Raw genomic sequence first — 23699 nt, forward strand, 5'->3', positions numbered from 1 at the left:
CAACTACAGCAACCTCCAGTCTCTCACGCTTCCTTCCTGGCTGCCTTCTAGTCCACACCCACACACCCAAAAGCTAGAATATTATCCCAGAATGCACTCTGAGCCCCTCATTCCTGCTTACAGTTTGTACCCAAGAGTTTGAGTGTGACCTCTGACAGGGAGAGCAGCTGTGCTGTGGGGGTATTTTCTCCTCTTGACCAATTCTGTACGTCAGGAAGAGTTGATGATCCTATGAACAGGCCATGTCCAAGAGCTGGCCTGGCCAAGTGATGGATTTCCATGCCTTCAGCTGAGGCACCTGTTGACCCCATTCTCCAAGAACCAGAAGTCTGAAAGGCTTTGTGATGTAGCTTGCTCTCTTTGTTTTTGTTCTTGTTTTCTTTGTTGTTGAGATACAGTCTCACACTGTATCCCAGGCTGGCCTTGAACTCTCGGAGATCCTTGTGCGTCATTCTTCGGAGGGTTGGATTATAGGCAGGAGTTACCACGCCTATCTGTGATTTCATTCTTGGCAATCATGAAGGGGGGAAATGACTCTCAAAGCCTGGGAAATGGAGTTGTCTTTGGGAAAGATAACTGGGCCAGAATAGAGGAAGATCAAATAAACCACACAGAGAAGCTAAGGCTCAGATGGAGCCTGGGTTTATTATCTGAACTCAAAAGTGAAAGGTAGTGGTTACAGTTGTGGCCGTGTGTGGTTATGGTAGAAAAAAGGTGAAGACGGAGCCTGGCCTAAAAACCATTATGCTGTGAGGCTAGGATGCATCACTGGGGCAATAAAATGCTTGTGAACTGCTATAGTCAGTGCAGGGCTGGACTCACTGGATCATGGCCAGCACTCCAGGCATCATCTTCTGCTTTATGATGGGGTTGGCAGGTGGAGAGTCCTTAACCTTCAGGATGACCTCATGGGCCTCACGGAAGAGGTCCTTTCCCACCGCTGCCTCCACTCGATGGTACCACGCAGCCAGCTTGGGATGCCCTTCAAAGACTGGACAGCCACCACCTACGGGCTATATCAAGAAGGGAACAGAATGGGGGCTGGGTGAGTTTGTGGCTAATTTTGGTTGTTAACTTGACATACATGGAAAAGAGAGAACTCAGCTGAGCAATTGTCTCCATCAGATTGGCTTGTAGGAATGTCTGCAGGGTGTGTTCTTGATTGTTGACTGATGTGAGAGGACCTGGTCCACTGTGGATGATGTCACCCTGGGAAGGTAGACTTGGGCTATCTAAGATAGCCGAATGCGAGCCTGGGAGCAAGCCAGGGTGGCTTCTGTGGTCTCTTTGTTTCTGTTTCGGCCTTTAAGTTCCTTCCTTGAGCTCCTACCCTGGTTTCCCTTGATGATAGACCAATAAACTGAAAGAAATTCTTCCTCCTCCAAGTAGTTTTCATTCTTTGTCATGATATTTAGCACAGCAACAGAAAAGCAAACCAGAATAAAAATTGGTGCCAGAAGTGGAGTGTTTCTGTAATGGACCTGACCACGTTGGTTTTTGGGCGGAGGGTTGTGGAAGCATTTGGAACTGTGGGCCCAAAAGTCATTGAGTAGTTAGAGATGAACGAGCTGTTCTATGGTAGTTTGAAAGAAACAAATGTTGAAAGAAAAGCAGATGATGGAGACCTGGTTTGTAAGGGTTCAAATGGAAGTTTAGAGTCTCTCAAAGACTCTATCAGGGTCACTAGTATGATAAATCTTAGCGCAAATTCTAATTGGTCTTAATAATAAAAACCCAGAGTTAGATATCAGAGTAGATGCTGAAAGGTCAGAGAAGCAAAGGAGCAGCCAACGTCACCTCTTTGTTGTTTGTTTGGTTTTCGAGACAGGGTTTCTCTGTGTAGTTTTGGTGCCTGTCCTGGATCTCGCTCTGTAGACCAAGCTGGCCTCAAACTCACAGAGATCCGCCTGGCTCTGCCTCCCGAGTGCTGGGATTAAGGGTGTGCACCACCACCACCCAGCGCCAAAGTCACCTCTTACCTCCATGACTCCTCAGACCAAAAAGTGTGGAGCTCCTGTCTCTGCCAGCCTTACATTCCAATTTCTGCCCAGTCATATCTCTTCCTGTCTCCTGTCTATACAGACCTACAGACCTCTACGGTTAACTAATGGCTAGCTCCACACTCTGATCTTCAGGCAAGCTTTATTTGTTAGAACACAAACAAAGTATCACCATGTTCCTCCCCTTTGTCTAAAATAAAAAAGGTTATAACTAATATAAGAAAAACTATATACAAACATATACAAGCAATAACTACATCAAAAATACTTAGTCTAATAACATTTGACAAGTTCAGAGAAAATACTCCATTATTTATCCTGTCTTGGTGAGTCCAATAGGTTGTATCTAATTCACTTTCTATTCTAACTTGCATTACCAAAACTATCTTTTGTCTCTCAGCCCTATACACTTTACACCTCTTTAGTGAATTTCTGTTTTGAATCTGATAACAAGGAAAACTCTAATTATAACTGTAAAGACTTCAGCTCAATCAGAGACCCAAGAAGGAAATAGCATTACCTGAGTAAGCAGGAAGTACAAGCAAGCAACTTCTAAAAAAATGTGAGAAATGGGGTTGGGGATTTAGCTCAGCAAGGCCCTGGGTTCGATACTCAGCTCAAAAAAAAAAAAAAAAGAAAGAAAGAAAAGAAAAGAAAGAAAAAGAAGATTCATTTGTTAGCCGGGCAGGTGATGGTGAATGCCTATAATCCCAGCACTCAGGAGGCAGAGTCAGGTGGATTTCTGTGAGTTCGAGGCCAGCCTGGGCTACCAAGTGAGCTAGCTCCAGGAAAAGGCGCAAAGCTACACAGGGAATCCCTGTCTTGGGGGGAAAAAAAGAAAAAAGAAAAAGAAAAAAAGAAAGAAAGAAAGAAAAGAAAAAAAAGTTTTAAAGAGTCAAAATAAAGCCAAAAGATTGCCGGGTGGTGGTGGCGCACGCCTTTAATCCCAGCACTTGGGAGGCAGAGCCAGGCGGATCTCTGTGAGTATTCGAGGCCAGCCTAGGCTACCAAGTGAGTTCCGGGAAAGGGCACAAAGCTACACAGAGAAACCCTGTCTCGAAAAACAAAAAAAACAAACAAAAAACCCCAAAAGCTTATTCAATTAGTGGCAATAAAATAGTCCTTTGATTTTGGTTTTTCCTCTGTCTCATATCAGGTGGCTCTTCTGACATGAGACAGAGATTTTGGATTGTACTTTAACAAGCATGCTTAAGTTTAGAGAAGGAGAAAGCCACACTCCAACTCCAAAGCCAGCTTTAGTTTTCAATTGAACTGGACTACAAAAAAGACCATTTGTGTTATGTGTCTATAGAGAACAGCAGAAACAAACATTTGGGAAGATTTATGAAATTTTATCCTGTTGGAAATGTGATATATTAATAGGCCAAGTTACTCTTCTTCTTGGGACATTTTTTTTCTGGATGATTTGTCCTTTTTCTTCACATGTCTCATTTGTCCAGTGGTCTTCAGATTCCTTAGCTGGATGCCTTCATTCTCCTGAAAAGGCAAAAACAAAACCCTTCCCCAACCCTAATTTTGGGGATGTTCCCTTATGGCAAGTTATATCTGATGAAATAAAAAGCATTTGTTAGTGGTATAAGTTAGTTTAAATTAGATGGTCATGTTGGTTGATGAACTATCGTCTCTTCTAATTAAAAGGTCTCTCTTGTTCTGGTTTCTCCTGAAATTTTTGTTTCATCTCCTAAAGCTGCTCTACCATCCAGAGCAGTATGATTTTTTACAATAGGCATTAAGCCCTTTAATTTCTCTGGGAAGGAGTTTCCCCCACAGTCACAGGGAATGCCTGAACCAAATTTGACATAGGGTCCTGCAAGAGACCCCTCAAGGCATTTCCCAAGGGCAAAGGGTGATCTTGACTGTCCCTTGTTGATCTACATTCATTAGTTCAATGTCTGCCTTTGCCACACTGTCTGCATAATCCCGAAGGGAGGGGCATTCTGTTTCTGATTATTCTTAGAAAAAAAATTGTCGCCAGGAATCCCTGTTTACAATCCCTTTTTAGATGACCTTATTTACTGCAATTGAAACACCTGACATTTTTACTTTTCTTCAAACCTCTGGAAATCACCTCTCCTTATCCAAGCATCTTCATGATTATGAAATCCAATATTGACTGTATCTCTGATCCATTCCTCTAAGAATGCTGATCTTGCCTTTAACGGTCTAATTATTCTTTTGCATTGTAAATTAGCAAATTGGCATTTTCAAAAGCCATAGATTCAATTATTATTTGTCTAGCTACTGAATTTTGTATAATTCTATTTACTGCTGAAGTCAATCTTTGTAAGAAATCAGTGAAGGTTTCTTTTGGGCCCTGCATTACTTTAGTAAACCTCTATTTTCTTTTCTACTTCTTCAATTCTGTCCCAAGCATTCAAAGCTGCTGCATAACATAAAGTCAGGGTGTGGTCATCATATGGATTGCCTTTGTACATTAGCATATCTCCCTTTCTAAGAAGTTAGTCTTGGAAGATTTCCACACTTCTAGCCCTGCTTCATTGTTTAATGGTTTTAACCTCATCCTTCCATCAGGTCCTCCACTGTTATTGAGGACCAGGCTCCAAGACATCTCTAGTCTTGAGGGATAATTCTATTACAAGTTGACCATGAGTTTAACATCTGCTTCACAGAAGGTGAATGCATGCCATATGAGACTATAGCTTCCTTAAATCTAACATTTCCACAGGAGTCCATTCAGTTCCTATACAGTCTTGAGGATATATATCATTTGGTAATTCCTGTAAGGTTATTGGATAAATTAAAGTTGGTTGATTGAAAACCTTAGGCCATCCCTCTCTAACCTTATAAGGTACTGCTGAGATTGGCTGTGCTTTAAATTCTTCTGTCTGGGTCTGAATATCTCTATGATCTGTTTTAATAAGTTTTTCCAAAACTTGTATCTTAACACCCATATTAACCAACTTTTTTTTGTGATAAAACAAAAATGATAAAACTGATGATGTTTATAACTGACATTACATAAATCACATCTAAATTAATTATCCTCTCATTTAACTATTCCAATTTTAAACCATCCAGCATATTATCATGCAGAGCCGTAACTCCCTTCGTTGTAATAGTGTTTTTCATTTTTTAACATGGGGAAAAGACTCTCTCTTTTAACTGATTCTCTCCCTTTAAGAATTCTCATCAAACCATCATCATCTGCTGACAATGACGGTTCAGATGACAGTGAAGTGTGAAGCATATCAAACTGGCAGGAGGACTTGGCAGATGATGTGTAAGAGCCTCCCACATGGTACTGGATCTGAAGGCATGAAGGCGTCATGGACAGCAACCAAGGTTTGGCACTGTATGAAGCCAGGAGGGGCCATTGGTAAAGTGGCAGACTCAGTGTTAGTGGAAACCCCGGAAGGCTGGCTATGCCAGGACTATATGAGGTGACCACAGAGGACAGTGGCAGGTGTGACAGGAGTCCAGCCTGAGCCCACAAGACAAGCTGTGTGTTACAGATGGCGGAGAAGGAGAACTACAACTGCCCAGGCCCTTTGGAGCCCAGTAGATCATGGGTGAGTCACAGATAGATGTCAGACACCAAACTGTTCAAGCTACAGGACTGTAGCTTTGCATTGGTCTGATTGTAACTCTGCCCTTGTAAAACAAGTTCCCTAGGGGAACAAGAAACTATGTAACTTATTTTTGGATTTTACAGAATCCCATAGTTAAGAGATTTAGGATTTTTGTTGTTGTTGTTGTTTTTGGTTTTTGGTTTTGTTTTGTTTTGTTTTGTTTTGTTGAGACAGAGTTTCTCTGTGTAGCCTTAGCTGTCCTGGAACTCGCTCTAGCAAGCCTTGAACTCATAGAGATCCACCTGCCTCTGCCTCCCAATTGCTGGGACTAAAGGCATGTCGCCACCACCACCTGGTGGCAAGACTTTGGATTTTTAAAGAGAACTTGTGCTTTTTAAACCATTGGGCTTTTTAAAAGACTATGAGATATTTAAAATTGGACTGTGCTCTGTGATACTAACATGAGATCTTGGGGACAAAGAAATGAAAGATGATGGATAGCTTAACAGTGATGTGTTTGTATGTCAGGCAAACAAGGAGTACATTGCGCTGGTTAGTTTTTTCCCCACTTGACACAAACCTAGATATACCTAGGAAGAGAGAATTCCCACTGAGGAATTGTCTCCATCAGATTGGCCTGTGGGGATGTCTATGGGGGTGTTTTCTTGATTGCTAATTGATGTAGGAGGGCTCAGTACACAGTGCATGGTGCCATCCCCGGGTGACGGGCCTGAGCTGTGTAAGAAAGGTCGCTGAGCAAGCCATGGGGCACAAGCCAGTGAGCAGCACTCCCCCATGAGTTCTGCTTCTGCCTTGTCTTCCCTCCATGATGCACTATAACCTGTAAGCCAAATGAACCCTTTCCTCCCCACGTTGTTTATGGGTCAGTGTTTTACACAGCCACAAAGAAGCTAACTAGAACAGCCAAGGACAAACATTACAAACCTGGAAGGAGTGTCCGCACATAGGAACAGATCTACAACTAGTAGGGGTTAACAACACTGGGACTTCTGTAACTAGCCAGTACTGCCTGTGTCTTACGGGCTCATTCTTTTTAGAGCACTCACGTGCATCAGCTCTGTGATGGCGACCAAGTCAGCCAGGGAGATGTGAGACCCAACAAGGAAGGCCTTGTCCTGGAGGAACTTGTCCTCAAGCACCCGTAGGTTCACATCCAGTTCTGCCAATGTGGCTGCCAGCGTCTCAGAAGGTACTTGCTCACCCAGGAAAACAGGGAACATCACCTGGTGGGTAGGTAGACAAAATAAGGAATTGAAGCCAGCTGAGCCTTGGAGTAGGAAGTCATGTCTCCAAACTTGGGAGCTGCCTTTTAGTTCTATGCTTTTTCTTTTGTGGCCTGGCCAGACCTGCAGGGAAATGTCACCCAAGTGACACTTTTGTTTACAAATAAATAGTCCTGCTTCCACCATCTCTGGTTGGCTGAAAAAATAAAAAGAAACAGAACTAGTATTTTTGAGGAAAGAAGCAGGTTAGGAACCACAGTCATGTGTCACTCATTGTCGAGAATAAAGTGGTTACTTCGTCTTGCAAATATCACATACTTTCACAACATGAATAATGTAGATCAGTCACGCAGACAGCCTCTTCATACAACCAAGGGGCAAGGTAAGCAGAAGTCCACATAGAAGCACAGAAGGCCCTAACTAAAGCAATCATAAGCAGAAAGAGGCATACTGAAGGTATTCCAGTACCTGTTCTCAAACTAACCTACAGAGCTACAATAACAAAAACAGCATGGCACTGGTACAAAAGCGGCCATATATGCCAGTGTGATAAAAGAGAGGACTCAGAAACGAACCTACACAGCCACAGCTTCCTGATCCTTAATGAGAGGGTTAAAAACCAGATAGGAGAAAAAGACACCTCCACAAACAGTGCTGAGAAAAGCAGACACCCTTTTGTAAAAGAACAAAACTAGATCCATATCTTTTACCCTGTACAAAAATAAATTCAGCATGGCTCAAAGACATTAATATAAGACCTCAGATATTGAAACTGGCAGAGGAAAAGAAAAAAATCATGAGTAAAACACTTCAAGATCTAGGCATAGACACGGACTTTCCAAGGGCTCCAGTAGCCTAAGAATAATCCTAAAACTAGACAAATGGGACGACAAGAAAGTATAAGTTTCTATGAAGCAAAGAAAACAATTACTAGAGTAGACAGTCCACAGAACGGAAAAAAATCTTTGTCAGCTATACACTAGACAGAGGAGTGACATCTAGATTCTAAAATAATATAACAAACTGCAACAATTAAACACCAAAACAGCCAGCCAATAAATGGGCCAGGGAACTGGATATACAGTCCTCCAAAGAAAAACCACAAATGGCCAATTCCCACTTGGAAAGTGGAGCCAGTAGATGGTACCATATCCACGCATATACAGGCAGCATTAAATGGACTCAGTGGGCTTAACAAAAACAAAAACAAAAAACAAAAAGCACATGGACTTGGGAGGGGAAAGTGTTGGGGGTGGACAGAGGAAGAATTGGAAAGGAGGAAATGGGGATGGATTTGATCAAAACACATTGTATGCATGTATAAAATTCTCAATAAAAAAGAACAGAAAAATCAAATGGTTTGACAACCTTAACAATCAGGGAAATATAAAGCTGCTTTGAGATTCCATCTCAACCCCAAGTCAGAATGGCTATCAAAAAAAAACAAAAAACAAAAAACAAAAAAACAAAAAACAAAAAAAACAGGGTTAGGAGAAACTGCTCAGTTGGTAAAGTGACTTTAGATCCTCAGCACCCACATAAAAAAAGATGGGTGAGCTCCAGGTTCAGTGAGAAACCCTGTCTCAGAAAGTAGGTAGGGTCTCTAGTAGAAGACACCCAATGCCTACCTCTTGCTCTATACACATGAACCTACACATGTAACATACATACACAAAAGCATTGAATAAATTAAAACAAACAGAAACGAAATGACCATAAATGATGCTGAGGATGTAGGGAAAGATATATACACACAAAAGCATTGAATAAATTAAAACAAACAGAAACGAAATGGCCATAAATGATGCTGAGGATGTAGGGAAAGATATACACACACAAATGCATTAAATAAATTAAAACAAACAGAAGCCAAATGGCCATAAGTGCTGGTGAGGAGGTAGGGAAAGACTTCTCGTGCTGCTAATGGGAATGTGCCTCCTACAGCCATTACGGAAGTCAGTACGGAGGTACCTTAGAAAGCTGAAAATAGACCTATCGCAGGACCCAGCTACAGCACTCCTGGGGATCTTATCAGCTATAAGGAAAAAAAAAATCTTAACATTAGTTAGAAAATAGATGTAACTGAAAAACATCATTTTAAGCAAAATAAGCCACTCAGAAACACCAATAGTGTGTGTGTGTGTGTGTGTGTGTGTGTGTGTGTGTGTGTGTGTATGCATGCATGCCTATTCATGTTGTTCATAAAAAAATAGACAGAGGACCATGATAGGAGAAGAGAAGAAGTCTTAAAGAAATTGGAGTAAGGAAAAACAAGAGTAGTGAGATATACGTGACAAGAAAGCAAAAACAACAAAAAAAAAAACAATAAAAAACAAAAAACAGGGTGTGTGGGGGGGACTAAGGGGTGGTGCAATGGCGTGGTAGGTAAAGCCGTTTGCTGCCAAGCTTGATGACCTGAGTTTGGCCCCTAAGACTACATGGTAGGAAAAAAACCAACTTCCAAAAGCCCTCCTCTGACCCTCCCCCCCGACACACACACACACGCACCATGGCACACACCACCCTCCCATGCACATGTGCGTGTACACACACATCAGCAGGAGCAAAGAAGGAAGACAAGAGGAGAAGGGGAGGAGGGGGTGAGTAAAAACAAGTGGGTGTGAAAAGCCAAAATGAAATCCATTACTTTGTGTATAGGTGAAACAAATGGTCAGGTTGGCCACACGAGCTCCAGGATTGAACTTTAAACAGCTGGAACCCGCTAGATAAGAAATTTTAGTAGCCTCATTGATATTGCCCCACAAGTATTATTCCATAAAATTGATTTTTTTCCTTTATAGCTTAATGGATCAAATCATACACGATAGCTAACAGCTGGAATTTCATGGGGTCTTGTGGGACATATTTTATTTGACCCAAGCCAGAGGTTTGGCTTTGTTTTTATTTTGAGACAGAGCCTCGTGTAGCCCAGGCTATGTGTAGCTGAGCCAGGCCCTTGAACTCCAGAACCTTCTGTGTTTGCCTCTGCCTCTGTCTCCCAAGAGCTTGGTCAGGTGTGCGGCTCCAAAGCAAAGTCCTTTCTTACCATGACAAAATAACTCATCTTCAGCGTCTGCTGCCCAGTTTTGTGCATCTTTAGAAACTGTCCTAAGAGTCTCCTCCCCTGCCTCTCTATTTAAGAGAGGGTGTTACTATGTAGCCCAGGCTATCCACAATCTTCCTACCTCCACCTCTCAAGCGCTGGGGTTGCAGGCATCACTGAACTCAGCTAAAATCATCTTTGGAATGTATCTCCAACTGGGCCATGACAAAGTCTTGATCACTGGGTCTGGAAGGACAGTGCACTCAGCAGTATTACTGGCAAACTGGTTTTCTCTAGCCTCCATGGGTCTGATTTCAAACAGTCCAAAATCTTACTGTTGAGGGCTGGACCAGTTGATCCAAGGCTTTCTCAGAGGCCCCGATGAAAGGACAAAAGGAACCTGCTGTTGTGTCTTGCCCAGGAGCAGACTTGGCCAGTTTGGGGCTGGGGATAAGACCTTGAAGGAGTTAAGGTTTCAGTTCCTGGGAACTTGGCTTTTTCCCATGAAAAGACACAAGCCATCGGTCCCAAGGCCACTGTGTGCTCCATCTGCAATGCTCTTGCAATAGCCTGTGTTTCCTTTGTGCAACATTGTTTGACTTTGTCCCATTGTATGACAGTTTGTGCTGACTCTGTTCCGCTTCGCCCCTGGAAACAGTTGTACTCCTTAAGAAGCTTGCTTGACAGAAGATGTAGCTTGCGCAAGACCTGGTGACCCCAGCTTTCCTATCTATCTTCTTTACTTTCTCATCTCCTGGCTGAAAGGGAAAAATCAGTAGCCATCTTGAGAGACGCTTCCCCCTCCTCTCCTCCGAAGGTATTTGCTGACCAGCAGTTTTAGAAGTGATCAGAAGTTGAACTTATAAGTCTAGGATAATAAATCTATGTATCCTGGACTTGGCAAAACAAGATATGGGGAGTAATGGACTCAACTGACCAGAAGTTGACCTTAAAGGAGAGTAGAGACCGCAACAATAAATCTGAATGTATATATCCTGAGTTCAGCAAAAGCAGGACATAGGGAGTAAAAAATTATGTCTCTGTAGATACCCTGAATCCTGTTAGCCATCAGTAACCTCATGCTTATAGTTCAGCCAGTAACTTCAAAGACCTGCCTCGCCCCTAGCCCCCTCGTCCAATCCCAAACTGCACGTAAACATTTCCTATATAAACCCCTTAAAGTGAGTGCTCAGGGCCGTTCTCCTCCACCCGCTGTGTCGGATGTTGGACGTGGACCAAGCTTGCATGTTTTGTTATTAAAAACCTCTGTGTGCTTGCATCAGATATTGGCTCTGTGGTGATCTTGCAACCTGGGCACAGCACTGGCCACCTCCCACTTCAAACCCTGTGGCTGGTCCAGGTCACTCAATAGGCAATGCCACAGGCAGCTACATGGCATCTCTCTGGTTTTTCCTGATGCTGCCATAGAACACGCTCACAAAGGGAACTTTAAGGGAGCCAGGCTCATGGATCCGGATACGGCCGCCATGATGCAGAGGTCATGGTACCAGGAGCTCAAGGGAGCCAATCATATTGCATCCACACAGAGAATGATGATTGTGCTTGGCTCATAGTCTCTCCCCACCCCTTACATTTTTTGAGATTTTATTTTTATTTTATGAGTGTGAGTGTTTTGTCCACATCTATGTTTGTGCACCGTGTGTGTGTGTGTGTGTGTGTGTGTGTGTGTGTACTCACAGAGGGTACAAGAGGAAGTCGGTCAAATCCTCCGGAACTGCAACAGCCACCTGGGTGCTGGGAACCCAACTGGAAGAGCAGCCAGTGCCCTTAACCACTGAGCTATCGCTTAGGGCTTTATTTCTCTCTTTTTTAATACAATTCCAGCCCAGGAAACAGTGCTGCCCACAGTGGGGAGTCTTCTCTCTTCAATTAACCTAGTCAAGATAATCCCCCTTCAGATGTTAACAGATGTTCCTCTCTCAAATGATTCTAGATTCTACCAAGTTGACTGTAGTGGGTAGCTGTTCCAGCTTTGACCTGGAAGTACTACCCCTACTGAGGCTTCTAGTAACTGTCATGCCTACAAGGCGGGCCGAGAGAGGAGCCCTTAACACCCGAGATCTGGCTGGGCCAGCTCTCTTGGTTCCTGGATCCTGGACGCTGGATGTAGATTGAGCAGAGTTCTCCAGAGAACACCGCTGGATTTCTCCTCACCTCTCCCTGACCCTGTAACCTATCCCTTCACTTGTAAGTTACCCCACAAAATAAACCTCCCTTTAACTACACGGAGTTGCCTTAATACTTCCACCGACAGTTGACAATTAAGATTAACCGCCATAAAACCTTTTACAGGACGGCCATTCAGGTTTTTTGTGTTTGTTTTTGTTTCGTTTTTTTTTTGTTTGTTTTTGTTTTTGTTTCCACTGAAGTAGCATTCCCAAATCACAAACAACTCCAAATATGTGTTTACTTCCTGTACAGAGGTTAGAAAGTTTTCCTTTAGCTTGTCAGGCTGAGGAGGAAGATGGCACTGTCTCTCAGGCTTGGACCACTAAAGCTAAGAGGTTGCTTTGCAGCCTGAAAACGCTTGGGCTACCCTGTAACTGACACAAGACTGATCAATACAGATTTCCTGTCAGTCCTGCAGGGAATCAAAAGTGACGTGTTAAAGCAGTAACATTTGGCGTCTTATCTCCTCTAAGGCAGGAGGGAAGAGGGCGGCAGATTTAAGGCCGTTACAGGAGAGGATGATGTGGGCCCCAGGCAGGGTTGAGATGCGGTCCCAGCACCCGGGAAGCAAGAGCTCTTGCATTTCTGCCATCAATTATGGGTCACATTTTCCTGGATAGCCTGGGCTACATAGAGTTCATAGTAAAAAGCTGTCTCCCAAAGCTAAGCACTGAGGATAATTGATATAGCTTAATGTGAGCACAGGGCTACGGAAAAAGAGATAAGGAAAGGGAGGAAGGAGAGGAGGGGGGAGAGGGAAGAGGATAAGATGCAGATGATGATGATGATGATGATGATGATGATGATGATAAAAATTATCTGGGGCACAGGCTGACCTCAAGCTCACATCTAGTCTCCTGCCTGTCCCGAACACTGGCATTACAGGCTTCTGCCACCACACCCAGCACGTGAAGGCTCCTTTTTCACAGCCTCTGCCAACTTCCATTTGTTTGACTTTGAGAGCAGCAGCTACACGGTCCACAGGATGGATTTCAAAGTACACAGCTCAGTGTGCAACACTGAGTATGCTCGCAACGCTGTGTAACCATCACCACCGACCATCTCCATCCTGTACCGTTGAACGCTAACTCCCCGTTCTTAGCAGGGTGACCTGACTTTCCTCCCCTGGTTCCCTTTAGAACTCCCACAGGGAAAGATTTTGTGGTTAAATACATGGAATTTCTAAAAATGAAAAAAAAAAATCCCCCCCAAAAAAGAATCATTACATGACTAACCATAACAACAACCTAGACACATCAAAGAATCAGTAAAGCCAAAGGTAAGATCGTGGAAAATACCAGAACTGAAAAGAAGAACTTGATGTCGTCTGAGCCCTTTGGGGTGACTGATGTCCTCACCCTTCTTTTCATCCCCTGCATCACCAGCCTACTTTTTTTTAAAAAAAAAATGTGCATTGGTGTTTTGCCTGTGTGTCTGTCTGTGTGAGCGTGTTGGATCCCCTGGAACTAGAGTTACAGACAGTTGTGAGCTGCCATGTGGGTACTGGGAATTGAACCCAGGTCCTCTGGAAGAGCAACCAGTGCTCTTAACCACTGAGCCATCTCTCCAGCCCCAGTCTACTTTCTGTGTTTAGATTCCAAAAGCTTGCTGGAGAGAGTCAGTGACCCAATCCTGCCTTCAAGATATAGGTGCTCTTTAACCTTCTGGGTGAAAAAAAAAAAAAAAGATTCCTTTGTACTATTTTCAGCTGTGCTAGCATGCGATGTATAGCACGGCACAGGAACTTCTGAAACATGTGAGGTAGGAGGATGATGGGACACATAGTCAAGAGCAGAAAAAACAACCAGTAGAAACTGACCCACAGAAGACCTGGATGCGGAAATAAGCTAACAAAGGACACACACACACACATGCACATGCACACTCACACATACACCAGGTGCACACACACACACACACACACACACACACACACACACACCAGGTGCTCACACACACACACACCAGGAGCTGAGATTTGAACCTAAGATACTGTGCTTGTTACACAACTGCTCTACCACTGAGCTACATTACCAGCCAACTGAAGAGGACATTTAAGTAATTAATGGTAACAGGGTCTGGGAGATGGCTCAGAAGGTGACAGTCCCAGACGGGCAAGCCTGACGACCCTGTCCACCTCCGTTCAGTTCTCCAGAACCCACATAAAAAGCCAGGCGTGCTGGAACCCCAGCTTTCCTACAGTGAGCGGAATGGCAGAGACAAGGAAAATGGACTGAGACAGAAGCTCAGAGGTCAGAGGTCAGAGGTCAGATAGCCCCGAGTACACAGCAGAGCAGCAGAGACAAAGGACAGTCTGCCTCACCAAGATGGAAGGTGAGAACTAATTTCCCAAAGCTGTCCTCGGACTTCCATATGCACAAGGTGGCTCCTGGCACATATACACAACAAATAAATTAAGTGACAGTAACAAATCTATTAAAATTTTTCAAATAGAAAGATAACCAAAGTGGGTGAACAGATGGTAAATTTTGGCTGAGAAATGCAACTTTACGAAAACAACTACATGGCGTTTCTACAAATAAAAAATCGATGTTTCAAATAAAGATGGTATTGAATAACAAACAACCGGGACACAATAGCATTAGCTAAGCTGAAGGCAAGACATTAGAAAACGCCAAACTGAAAATAGCTCGCCATGGCAAATCTTCCCTCCCCTCCCTCGCTCCTATTTCCTCTCCTCTCCCCCACATGTCCAGTCTCACCTTATGCCACAGAGCCCGGAGGCAGCTTCTCCGAAGGGTTGTATGCTGCCACGCCAGGTACTCGTCCACACGAGCACGGGCCTGCAGGTCTTGGGGGTACCAGTGGTCCGGGACCTTGAACTTGTGTGTTAGGTAGAGGAGGATGGCCACACTGTGTAAGGAGAGGAGCAAGGCAGCTGGTCAAACACCACTGGGTTGACTCGGTGCCCAGAACCTTTTATAACCTTTTCTTTTCTTTTTTAAGATTTATTTTGTTACGTACTTTATGTCAATGAGTACTCTGACTGCATGTACGCCTGCATGCCAGAGAGGGCGCTCGATCTCATTATAGATGGTTGTGAGTAGCCATATGGTTTGCTGGGAATTGAACTCAGGACCCAGTGCTCTTAACTGCTGAGCCATCTCTCTGGCCCCTGCCTTTCCTGATCTTTCTGACAATTTGCCAGTCTGAGCCTCTTTTTCAGAACATCGAAAGTAGGCTCCGAATAAGGAAGAGCCTTGTCTCCAGAGGCACACCACTCTTAGTGTCAGAATTGAATCTTGTCTTCCAACACCAAGACTATTCTACCACCAGGCAGAATCTCACCACTGAGGGTCCTGTCAAGGGTTCAATTTCTGAGTATAGGGCCAGGAAGCTTCCTGGAGGAGGGATATCCAAGCAGAGCTTTGAGGAAGCTTGTTTTCAGGCTACATCCACTCTCATCCTTCAGCATTCAGACAGCCTCAGATGGCCTAATGGTTCAAAAAGGTTTTCCCAACTCTCCCTCTGTTCTTTGAGACAGCCTAGGCTAGCCTCAAATCCATAGTCCTCTTACTTCAGCCTCTGGAGTGCTAGGGTGGTGGGCATGAGCCATGTACCTGGCCTCTGTTCTTTATGTCACTCCTTGTGCTAAGTGTCAGCTTGGTTCTTTAAAATCTTACTCAGACACTTGGGGCCCTGTAAGATCCTGGAACCACACAGCAGACAAGGCTCCCTGGAACTCTTTTTCCTGCCTTGGGTTATGCCAACTACTGTAGAGCTGACTCTAGAGGGACACTTGAAGAGTTCAGTCAGCAAACTCTGGTATTGGGTTATAGTTACTGGGAAGAGTGGGAGGTACACACATTGTGTAACAGTTTTCCCCAAGTTCAAGATGCTCCATCCTGTAGTGATGCCCCTTAAAGGAAGTCCCTGAAACTGAGCAGATTCACTAGGCCCTCCTCCCCGAAGTAAGCAACAAAGACTACTGAGCGTCCCTGTTAGACAAGCCAAGCAGCAAAGAAGACTCTGAGATCAGACCAGCTGCCTAGAAGAAGCAGAAACCAGCTGAGCAGCCTGGAAGACGTTTAGACCAACTGAGTCACTTAGAAAGGACACTCTCCAACCTATTGAGTGCCTGCAGGCTGTGCAGTGTGCTCCAGGTTCCCAGCCATGCTGGAGTGGTCTTTGGTGGTGCAGCTGTCTTTGAGTCATTTCTGCTACTATAAGTAACCCCTCAACCTTACTCCTATAAAAAAAAAAAAAAACCAATAAAACTCATTAGTTTCCCAAGGTGAACTTTGGTGATGAAGAGACTCTAGCCGGCCTGGATTTGACAAACATGGTGCCTGCAGGCCTTGCCCATCACCCTCTCCCCTATCTCCTTTGCCCTTCCCCTTCCCTTTCCCTTGTAAACCATAGATTACACCCCTAAACCTAGCCACCAAGGTCTATTCCCTTATTTGGATACTTTCTTATGCCCGACTCCTAAGGATGAATACCAAAGTCCAGCAATCAAAAGCCCCCTTTGATTCACCTAATTAACATACCCCATCAAAATATCCCGCCACATCCTAGCCCATTCTAACACAGACCTCCCCTTTTTCTCTCCTTAAAAATCACACCTGCAAGGTCACTTTGCCACTGTTTTTCTGCCTGAGTCAGAAAGCAGACACTTTAACTTCTTCCCCATTTAGTAAAGGATCTCTCTGTGAAAACAAGTGTTTGGGTGTGGTCTGTGCCTCATCCAGGGTCTGGGAGGAAGCCCCCACTTGCATGTGGAGGGAGGGAGGGAGGTAGGCAGTGGCTTTCCTTCAGGTGGTATTCATATATTGGTCTGTCCTAGGCTCCCTGTCTGGAGTGAATAGATGTGTGTATAGTGTCTCCACAGGAAACATTATGTCGATGACATAAATTCACAGCACACAAGAGGAAGAGGCAGGCAGGTAGAAGTACAATGTTGACGCCTGACTAAGCTATCTAATAAGGCCTGTCTGAGACACAGACCTGCGTCCACAGCCCAGCTTAATGCCTCAGTTTCCCAAGTAGAACAAGCTCTTTGTGCTGTAGCTAAGTGTTCAGGTCACCTCTGAGGAGGGCTGCGAGAGGTCCCACACCTCCCCAGCATGATGATGGCATGCAGGGGGACATGCAGAGGCTGCAAGCTGCCCCTGGTTGGCACCTGATAGGGTGCAACTCTCTGCAAACTAAAGGGTCCAGGACAGCAGGAGCAACAGGAAGAGAGAATGGCGGTGTCTTGGTTGGACTACATCAATCATGACAGGTCAGAAATGATCTTGAAAGCATATCCTCTAGAGTCCCTTTGCTATGTGGTAGGAGACTTGTGTGACAAAAAAAAAAAAAAAAAAAAGGCAGAACTGAGAAAAAGGTTTAGCTTCAATGAAGAGGGGAGTTTCACCATCTTGGGACCTGATAGGATATAAAAACATCCTTATTTCATAGGGAAGACTCATACAAGGGAACCCCAGGGACCCTCATACTTGAGACACTGGGGAGACACAGATGTCACAGGGCCCTCTTTACGCCAGCTGGGCTATAGTATGGTGGTCATGGTAGGGTAAGTTTCCCACCTTCTCTGCCCCAGGGGTATTTTAATCAACAACCACAGCCTGGTAGAGAAGTCAAGTAGATGTCTTATCTCCCCCAAAATCAGCTCAATGAACTGGGCAGTGGGTAGGCAGTGTCCTGGGTTCCAGCCCTAACTCTGTAGGATATAGAGCACAGCAGTCCTTTGCCTCTAGGGCAGAGATTCTCAACCTGTAGGTCATGACTCCATCTGGGGTAGAACAACCCTTTCGTAAGGGTTGCCTAAGACCATCAAAAATATCAGATATTTACCTTTTGATTCATAGCAAAACTGCAGTTATGAAGTAGCAATGAAAATAATTTTATGGTTGAGGGTCACCACAGCATGAGGAACAGTATCAGGGGGCCTCAGCTTTAGGAAGGTTGAGAACCAGTGCTCTAGGGAGTTGAGGTTCCTAGTGTGTGTCTACATGAGTTTGCGTGCCCAGAGATACTAGAGGGCAATGAATCCCTAGAACTGAAGTTATAAATGGTTATGAGCTGCCTCTTGTGAGTGCAGGGACCAAATCCAGGTCTCCTGCCAGAGCAGTAAATACTCTTTAGCACTGAACCATCCCCTCCAGCTCCAGCTTCATAGTTTATAATGCAGAGAGGGTTACAACAGGCTGATCCCAGGAAAGCCTGGCAAAAAGTCCCCAGGGCCCCATTACCTCTCACTCAAGGTGAAGTCATTGTACTTCATGGCTGGTACCTTCTTCATGGGGTTCACCTGGGCAAACGCATCGCTGAGGTGCTCACCTGCAGATAGTCCAGCATGAGAGGGATGCTAGTAGAACACTGGGCCTCTGAGAGCTTGGCCGAGGTCCTAGGATGCCAAACACTAAATTCACGGTTCTTCTTGGAACTAGGCTGCCTACCCTAGACAGGAAGTGCAGGCAGGGCTCCCGTGAGAAGAGAGAAAACTGCCCCTTGCCTTTGATACAAAACAGACTTCACACTCTATTGACGGGTCCTCTGGGACTTGCCCCACTGGCAGCCCTGAAGAGTGCCCCCACTGTCCCTTGGAACCCTGGTCTCTGCTTGAATTAACCTAGATCGTTTTTCCTCCTGTTGATGCAGCCAGATAAACGTTTGCCCAACAGATTTCAGTGGTTCCTGCTGCCCTAGATCAGATGAAGGGCTGTTGCCGCCCCTTCTTTTCCTGGTGGAAATCTGTCTCCCTCTGGACCCTTGCTTTTGACAGCCAACTCGAACATCCCTTTATCGGTCCCCCACCCTACAACACCCTACATCAGGCTCTGCAGGGGCAGCGCCTGTTGGGGTTAAGTGCACTGTCCACAGAGGCGGCCGTGAAGAGGTGAAGAAGTTTCAGACCGAGAGACAATGTGGCACAGACCAACAGCACATTAAGCAACACCTTCTGCTTCAACCCTGTCTTGCCAGGGCTGAGGGCCTCCCTCAGCAGCCAGCAGGGAGGAGGCAAGGCGCCGGTATACCCCACACAGCAGCCTCTCTCTACCCTGGGCAAGCAAGAGAGGCCAGAGTGAAGGAAGGTAAAAGAAGAAGACAGGAAAAAGAAGGGCCAAAGGGACTCCAGCAGACAGACCAGGGTGATGGAGAGAGGCTGGTGGAAAGGCAGGTCCCTGCAATGGAGGTTCTGCGTGACACTGCCTATCTCAGCACTGGAGGAAACGAGAGGGTAACTAGCCAGATCTCCACATTCACTCTCCTAGACCTCTCTCCAGCCCCGGTCCTCCGGAGGTCCCTGTCGATAGGCCCAAATTACACCCATTTCTATTGCCAGGTCTGCCTGCTGTTGGGTTTCAGCAGGTCCTGGCCGTCTATTCCACGAGACAGCAGAGTTTGCGGGAGTCCTGAACCGTGGATCTCCCTGGTGACTCTTTTCTGACTTGGTCACTAAACCAGAAAAAGCCTAGGAAGGGGACGGTACAGAAAGGAATCCCCTAAGCTCGCCTTGCCTCCCCATCTCTCAGCTCTGTAAAGCCGAGGCCCTGCCCACCCTTTCGCAGCTCCACCGAGTGCATCTGGAACGGGATGCCGTTTTTCTTGGCGAATATATAAACGGCACGACAGGGCTGGGACAGCAGGTCCAGGTAGAGCTCCAAGACCATGGCACTGGCGGCGGGAACCAATTCCGTAACTGAACAGACGCTGAAATAAAGAAAAAAAAACAAACCCAGGCTCAAAGTCTGAGGTCCCGTCCAGACCTAGTGTTGCCACGCCTCCAATGGGCGGATCCTGGAGCCTGTCCCTTCTTTCTAAAAGGGGAGCGGACCTGAGCTGTGGTCCAAGAGACTGGCACCGGAGTCTAGCACAGGGTGAGGCAGAAAGGACTGCTGGCCTCCCCTGAGTGGGCAGAGGGGGTGAAAAGGGGCCGGCTCATAGTCCTTCGGTGACTGGTTTATTTGATGGCAAAATGTCTTCAAAGGCCTCCTCGCCCTGTCTAGTGTGTTAGAATTTCCCATCATCCTCGTTTCCCAAACGGGAAACCTAAGGTTTTACTTGATAGACACAAAAAGTCTACCCCCAGCAGGTTCCTCCTGGGCCTGCAAACCAAGGATTTGGATGCCAGCAAGCAGTAAAGGTTCCGGCTGTGCTCAGCATGCTGTGGTCCCTGGTGGCATTCCATTCGCAGCCCTGGCATGTGACAAGGTTGGCCTTCCTTGCTCCTGAGAGCTCTAGGTTCTCCGTCCGCATCTTAGCTCCCTTTAGACAGTTGTAGCAAAGTAACCTTGGTCAAGGCTCTTGCAGACTCCTCTGTGTCTAGTGAAGGTTAACTATCTGCTTTTTGTTTTGTTTTGTTTTTCGAGACAGGGTCTCTCTGTGTAGTTTTGGAGCCTGTCCTGGAACTCACTCTGTAGCCCAGGCTGGCCTCGAACTCACAGAGATCCACATGACTCTGCCTCCCAAGTGCTGGGATTACAGGCGTGCGCCCCGCAGCTCTCTGCTTTAAGGTGGGCAACTCTTTGCTGCACCCACACATAGTGGAAGGAACATACAGATCCCTTTCATGAAAGGTAGACTCCCCAGATTTAATCCCTTCCCCAAAGGCCCCAACTCTTAAAACTGTTCCCAACAAATGAATTTAGGGGTATTATCAACATTCAAACCATCACACTTGGGTTTGTGTCTTCCTTCCTTTCAGCCTCAGTTTCTCCATCTTTAAAATGATTAAAATGATAAAATTATTGTTGAGGCAGGGTTTTTCTGTGTAGCTTTGGGACCTGACCTAAAACTCTCTCTATAGACCAAGCTGGCCTTGAACTCACAGAGATCTGCCTACCTCTGCCTCCCAAGTGCTGGGATTAAAAGTGTGAGCCACGACCACTTGCCCTAATTATTCTTGGCAATAGTTACAAGTACAGGCTTAACAAAACAAAAATATATGTCTAATCAGGGTTAATTTAAGTGCTCAGTTTTTGCCTAGGCTTTATCTAAATATTACACAATAGTTAAGAATACCACACTGGTGTAATTGACCTTTTGAATGTTCGGTAATTTGGGACAATACTGGTGTGGTCAGAGAGATTAAAGGGAAAATATTTTGCTTCTAGCTCTCCACAGTCAACTAGATCCCTGAGACTATGATTCATCCTCAAAATGCCCTTTATTCCCTGGAGGGTCATGTGTTTTTTTGTTCAGGGAGGCCATGGAGACACCACTGGACGGACTCTAATGAGTGCCCAATCCACCAAGAGGAGGGTCAACACTGGGAAAAAGAATTCCTCCTTCCAAGCAAAGCCACAGTCAAGCAAGGCTTTTGTCTTACCTTTGCTCAGACAGAACAATTGGCAAAAGACAGGTTAATGCCCAACGGGAAGGAATAACCAATGATGAAAATGATCCATATGTTTCTCCAAATCATCCAAAGCATCACACCCTTCAGACATTAGGCTTAACTATAGGAGAGGTTGTTTATCCAACTGTTTCTCACTAATGACTTTCTTCTTGATTAAAAAAAAAAAAAAAAGCTACCCAGATAAGATGATAGGACATCATGACCTCAGCTCAGCTGAACAATACAGCACCTACCTATACCCATGAGAGACAGACTCACTATTGTTTCAACCTAAAAATCAAATGATGCCTAAATTTCACACTGTGAATCCAGCCACTCAAATAGTTGTCAATGTGTCTAAACACACATCCTTGGTTCATACTCTAGAGTCCTGTCTTGGAGACCAAAGGAAAAAATGGGGAGGAACTCAATGTATGGATATACTTTTGAGCCCATTGAGAGATCCCGAAGGAATTTGAATTAAACATTTTGGAAATATCTTCTGATCTGGCTCCTCCAGTTTCTCTGCTTAGGACACATAATACTAATGGTTCTTCCTTTCCCTTCACATCTATATCCAGGTGCCAGTCAAAGACTTCCTGTTCTCCTACACCTGGCTGTTGTACAAATGGAACTGTTGATATGATTTTGGGCTCTCCTAGATAAATGTTAGATCCAAATTCCCCCCACCTCCACCCATACACACAATGGCAGAGCTAATGACAATGTCCTCAACAGAAGGACTTTGGGTAAACAGAAGCCCGAAGTCAGGTATCTGTTTACCAGGTACCTTCTTTTATCCATTCCTAAACAGCAAGACAGAGGTCAGGTGAGGACATCTAGCTCCTGGTCAATCCTAACAGTATCAGATCAAAGACTCCAACTGTGTTGACCGTCACATAAAATCTGCTTGCTTTTCTGACATTTTGCTTCTCTCTCTGACCACACACATACACACACACACACACACACACACACACACACACACAGAGAGAGAGAGAGAGAGAAAGAGAGAGAGAGAGAGAGAGAGAGAGAGAGAGAGAGAGAGGAAAGAGAGAGAGAGAGAAAGAAAGAAATGCAGTAGTCTGATCCCCAATTAATCATTCTTTCTGCCCATGGGGTGGTCCAGTTCAGTGGTTTCACTGTGCCCTCACTTACAATAAGTACACTGGAGAGGCGCCTTCCTGCCTCATCTGACAACCCCACTCAGTAGGAAGAAGTCAAATTTGGTTGTCATCCAAACTCCCTAAGTGAACTATCTTCAGAGGAGGGATAATGAAAACAGGCAGTAGAGACACAAAAGAAAGTTCAAGGCAGGGGCCCAAAAGTACCCTTGAGTCTCTAACAAGAAAGGCCAAAAGGAGCTCTGGGCTCTCATCTTCTCCTGAATGAACATCCCTGCCTAGAGAATACACATGATAAAAGCTAAAACTCGGGCCCAAACATTAATCCCTTTGGTGAACAACTTTGGAACCAGATCTCTAGATTTTCATGATAAAAACGGGTTAGAGCTGGTTCCCAATTTCAAGCCATCTCCTACACACTTTTAGGGACACCTCTTCAGGTATGGCAGGTGGATATAAAGATGGAATCTACCCCTAGGCAGAGACATGCTCCTGTCTCCTCCTTTAAGGGTTAATCCAATGGGACAGGTCAGGACCCTGGCTAGGGACCCACCCCTCCGAAAGACAAGTTCACCTCAAGAGAACATGCTTTTCCTTCCAGAATTCCACATCCCCTACTGCAGCCCCTACCAGCTGAGACACCATGAGATTCAGCTTGGTCTGGGTCTGCCCACTGTTTTTGAGGCCTGATTATTTTCTTTTCTTCGCTTCTTTCCTTTAGATGCTGGTCAAAGTCTATGTTTGCTTTTCAGCTCCCTAGCTAGTACTCCGGGCTCTTCCTAGCTCCTTTTCTAAAGTTGCCCTCCTAACCCTGTGGCTCCCTGCAGCCAAGTGGCTGACTGCATGCCACCTGGTCTCAAGTGCCATGACATTTGTTCTTCTCTCTTCTCCTCACTTCCAGGCATTGTGAGACTTAGATCAAACCCCCCCCCACCCCGCTATTCCCCTGGTGGGGGGGGGGGCTTTCTTTTTAAACTCGAATCGATGGTCCTGAGGCTTCTGCCCGAGTCTGTTCTTTGTCCCTGAACTTTTTTGTTTGTGACCATTCTTAAATTCTTTTATTAATGAAACTGAGGGTTCCCAAGAGGAGACCCTGACCTGATTTCCCAGTCATCACATAACTCCCCAAGATTCCCAGTAACACTTCTTTCCTGCCTTTTTAATTATTTAATTGGCAGAGAAGATGGACCCATTCCTGTAGTGATATGTAAAGCCTTTATGTCTGGCATTGAGGGAACTG

At 45.2% G+C, this 23699-nt stretch overlaps 1 protein-coding gene across 1 annotated transcript; it reads right to left on the reverse strand.

Annotated features, from left to right (window-relative positions):
* Positions 1 to 620: 620 nt before the first annotated feature.
* On the reverse strand, positions 621 to 19769 carry LOC118570078 (glutathione S-transferase theta-1). The gene is made up of 5 exons (XM_036168454.1): positions 19557 to 19769; positions 18247 to 18334; positions 14752 to 14902; positions 6619 to 6795; positions 621 to 1013 (listed from the first exon to the last, which is right to left on the reverse strand). The coding sequence occupies exons 1-5, from the start codon at positions 19666 to 19668 to the stop codon at positions 819 to 821; spliced, it is 723 nt and encodes a 240-aa protein (XP_036024347.1). The 5' UTR covers positions 19669 to 19769; the 3' UTR covers positions 621 to 818.
* Between the last annotated feature and the right edge of the window lie 3930 nt (positions 19770 to 23699).

This window comes from Onychomys torridus, chromosome 18 (assembly GCF_903995425.1).
Source record: "Onychomys torridus chromosome 18, mOncTor1.1, whole genome shotgun sequence".
Classification (NCBI taxonomy): domain Eukaryota; kingdom Metazoa; phylum Chordata; class Mammalia; order Rodentia; family Cricetidae; genus Onychomys; species Onychomys torridus.

Excerpts from the sequence above, each read along its gene's own strand:
- LOC118570078 (XM_036168454.1), bottom strand. The coding sequence starts at position 19,668 with ATGGTCTTGGAGCTCTACCTGGACCTGCTGTCCCAGCCCTGTCGTGCC. Across the intron at positions 6,796-14,751 it reads TCCGGGCTCTGTGGCATAAG|GTGATGTTCCCTGTTTTCCT; the intron begins GTGAGACTGGAC and ends CCTACCCACCAG. Across the intron at positions 1,014-6,618 it reads CCATCACAGAGCTGATGCAC|CCCGTAGGTGGTGGCTGTCC; the intron begins GTGAGTGCTCTA and ends TTCTTGATATAG.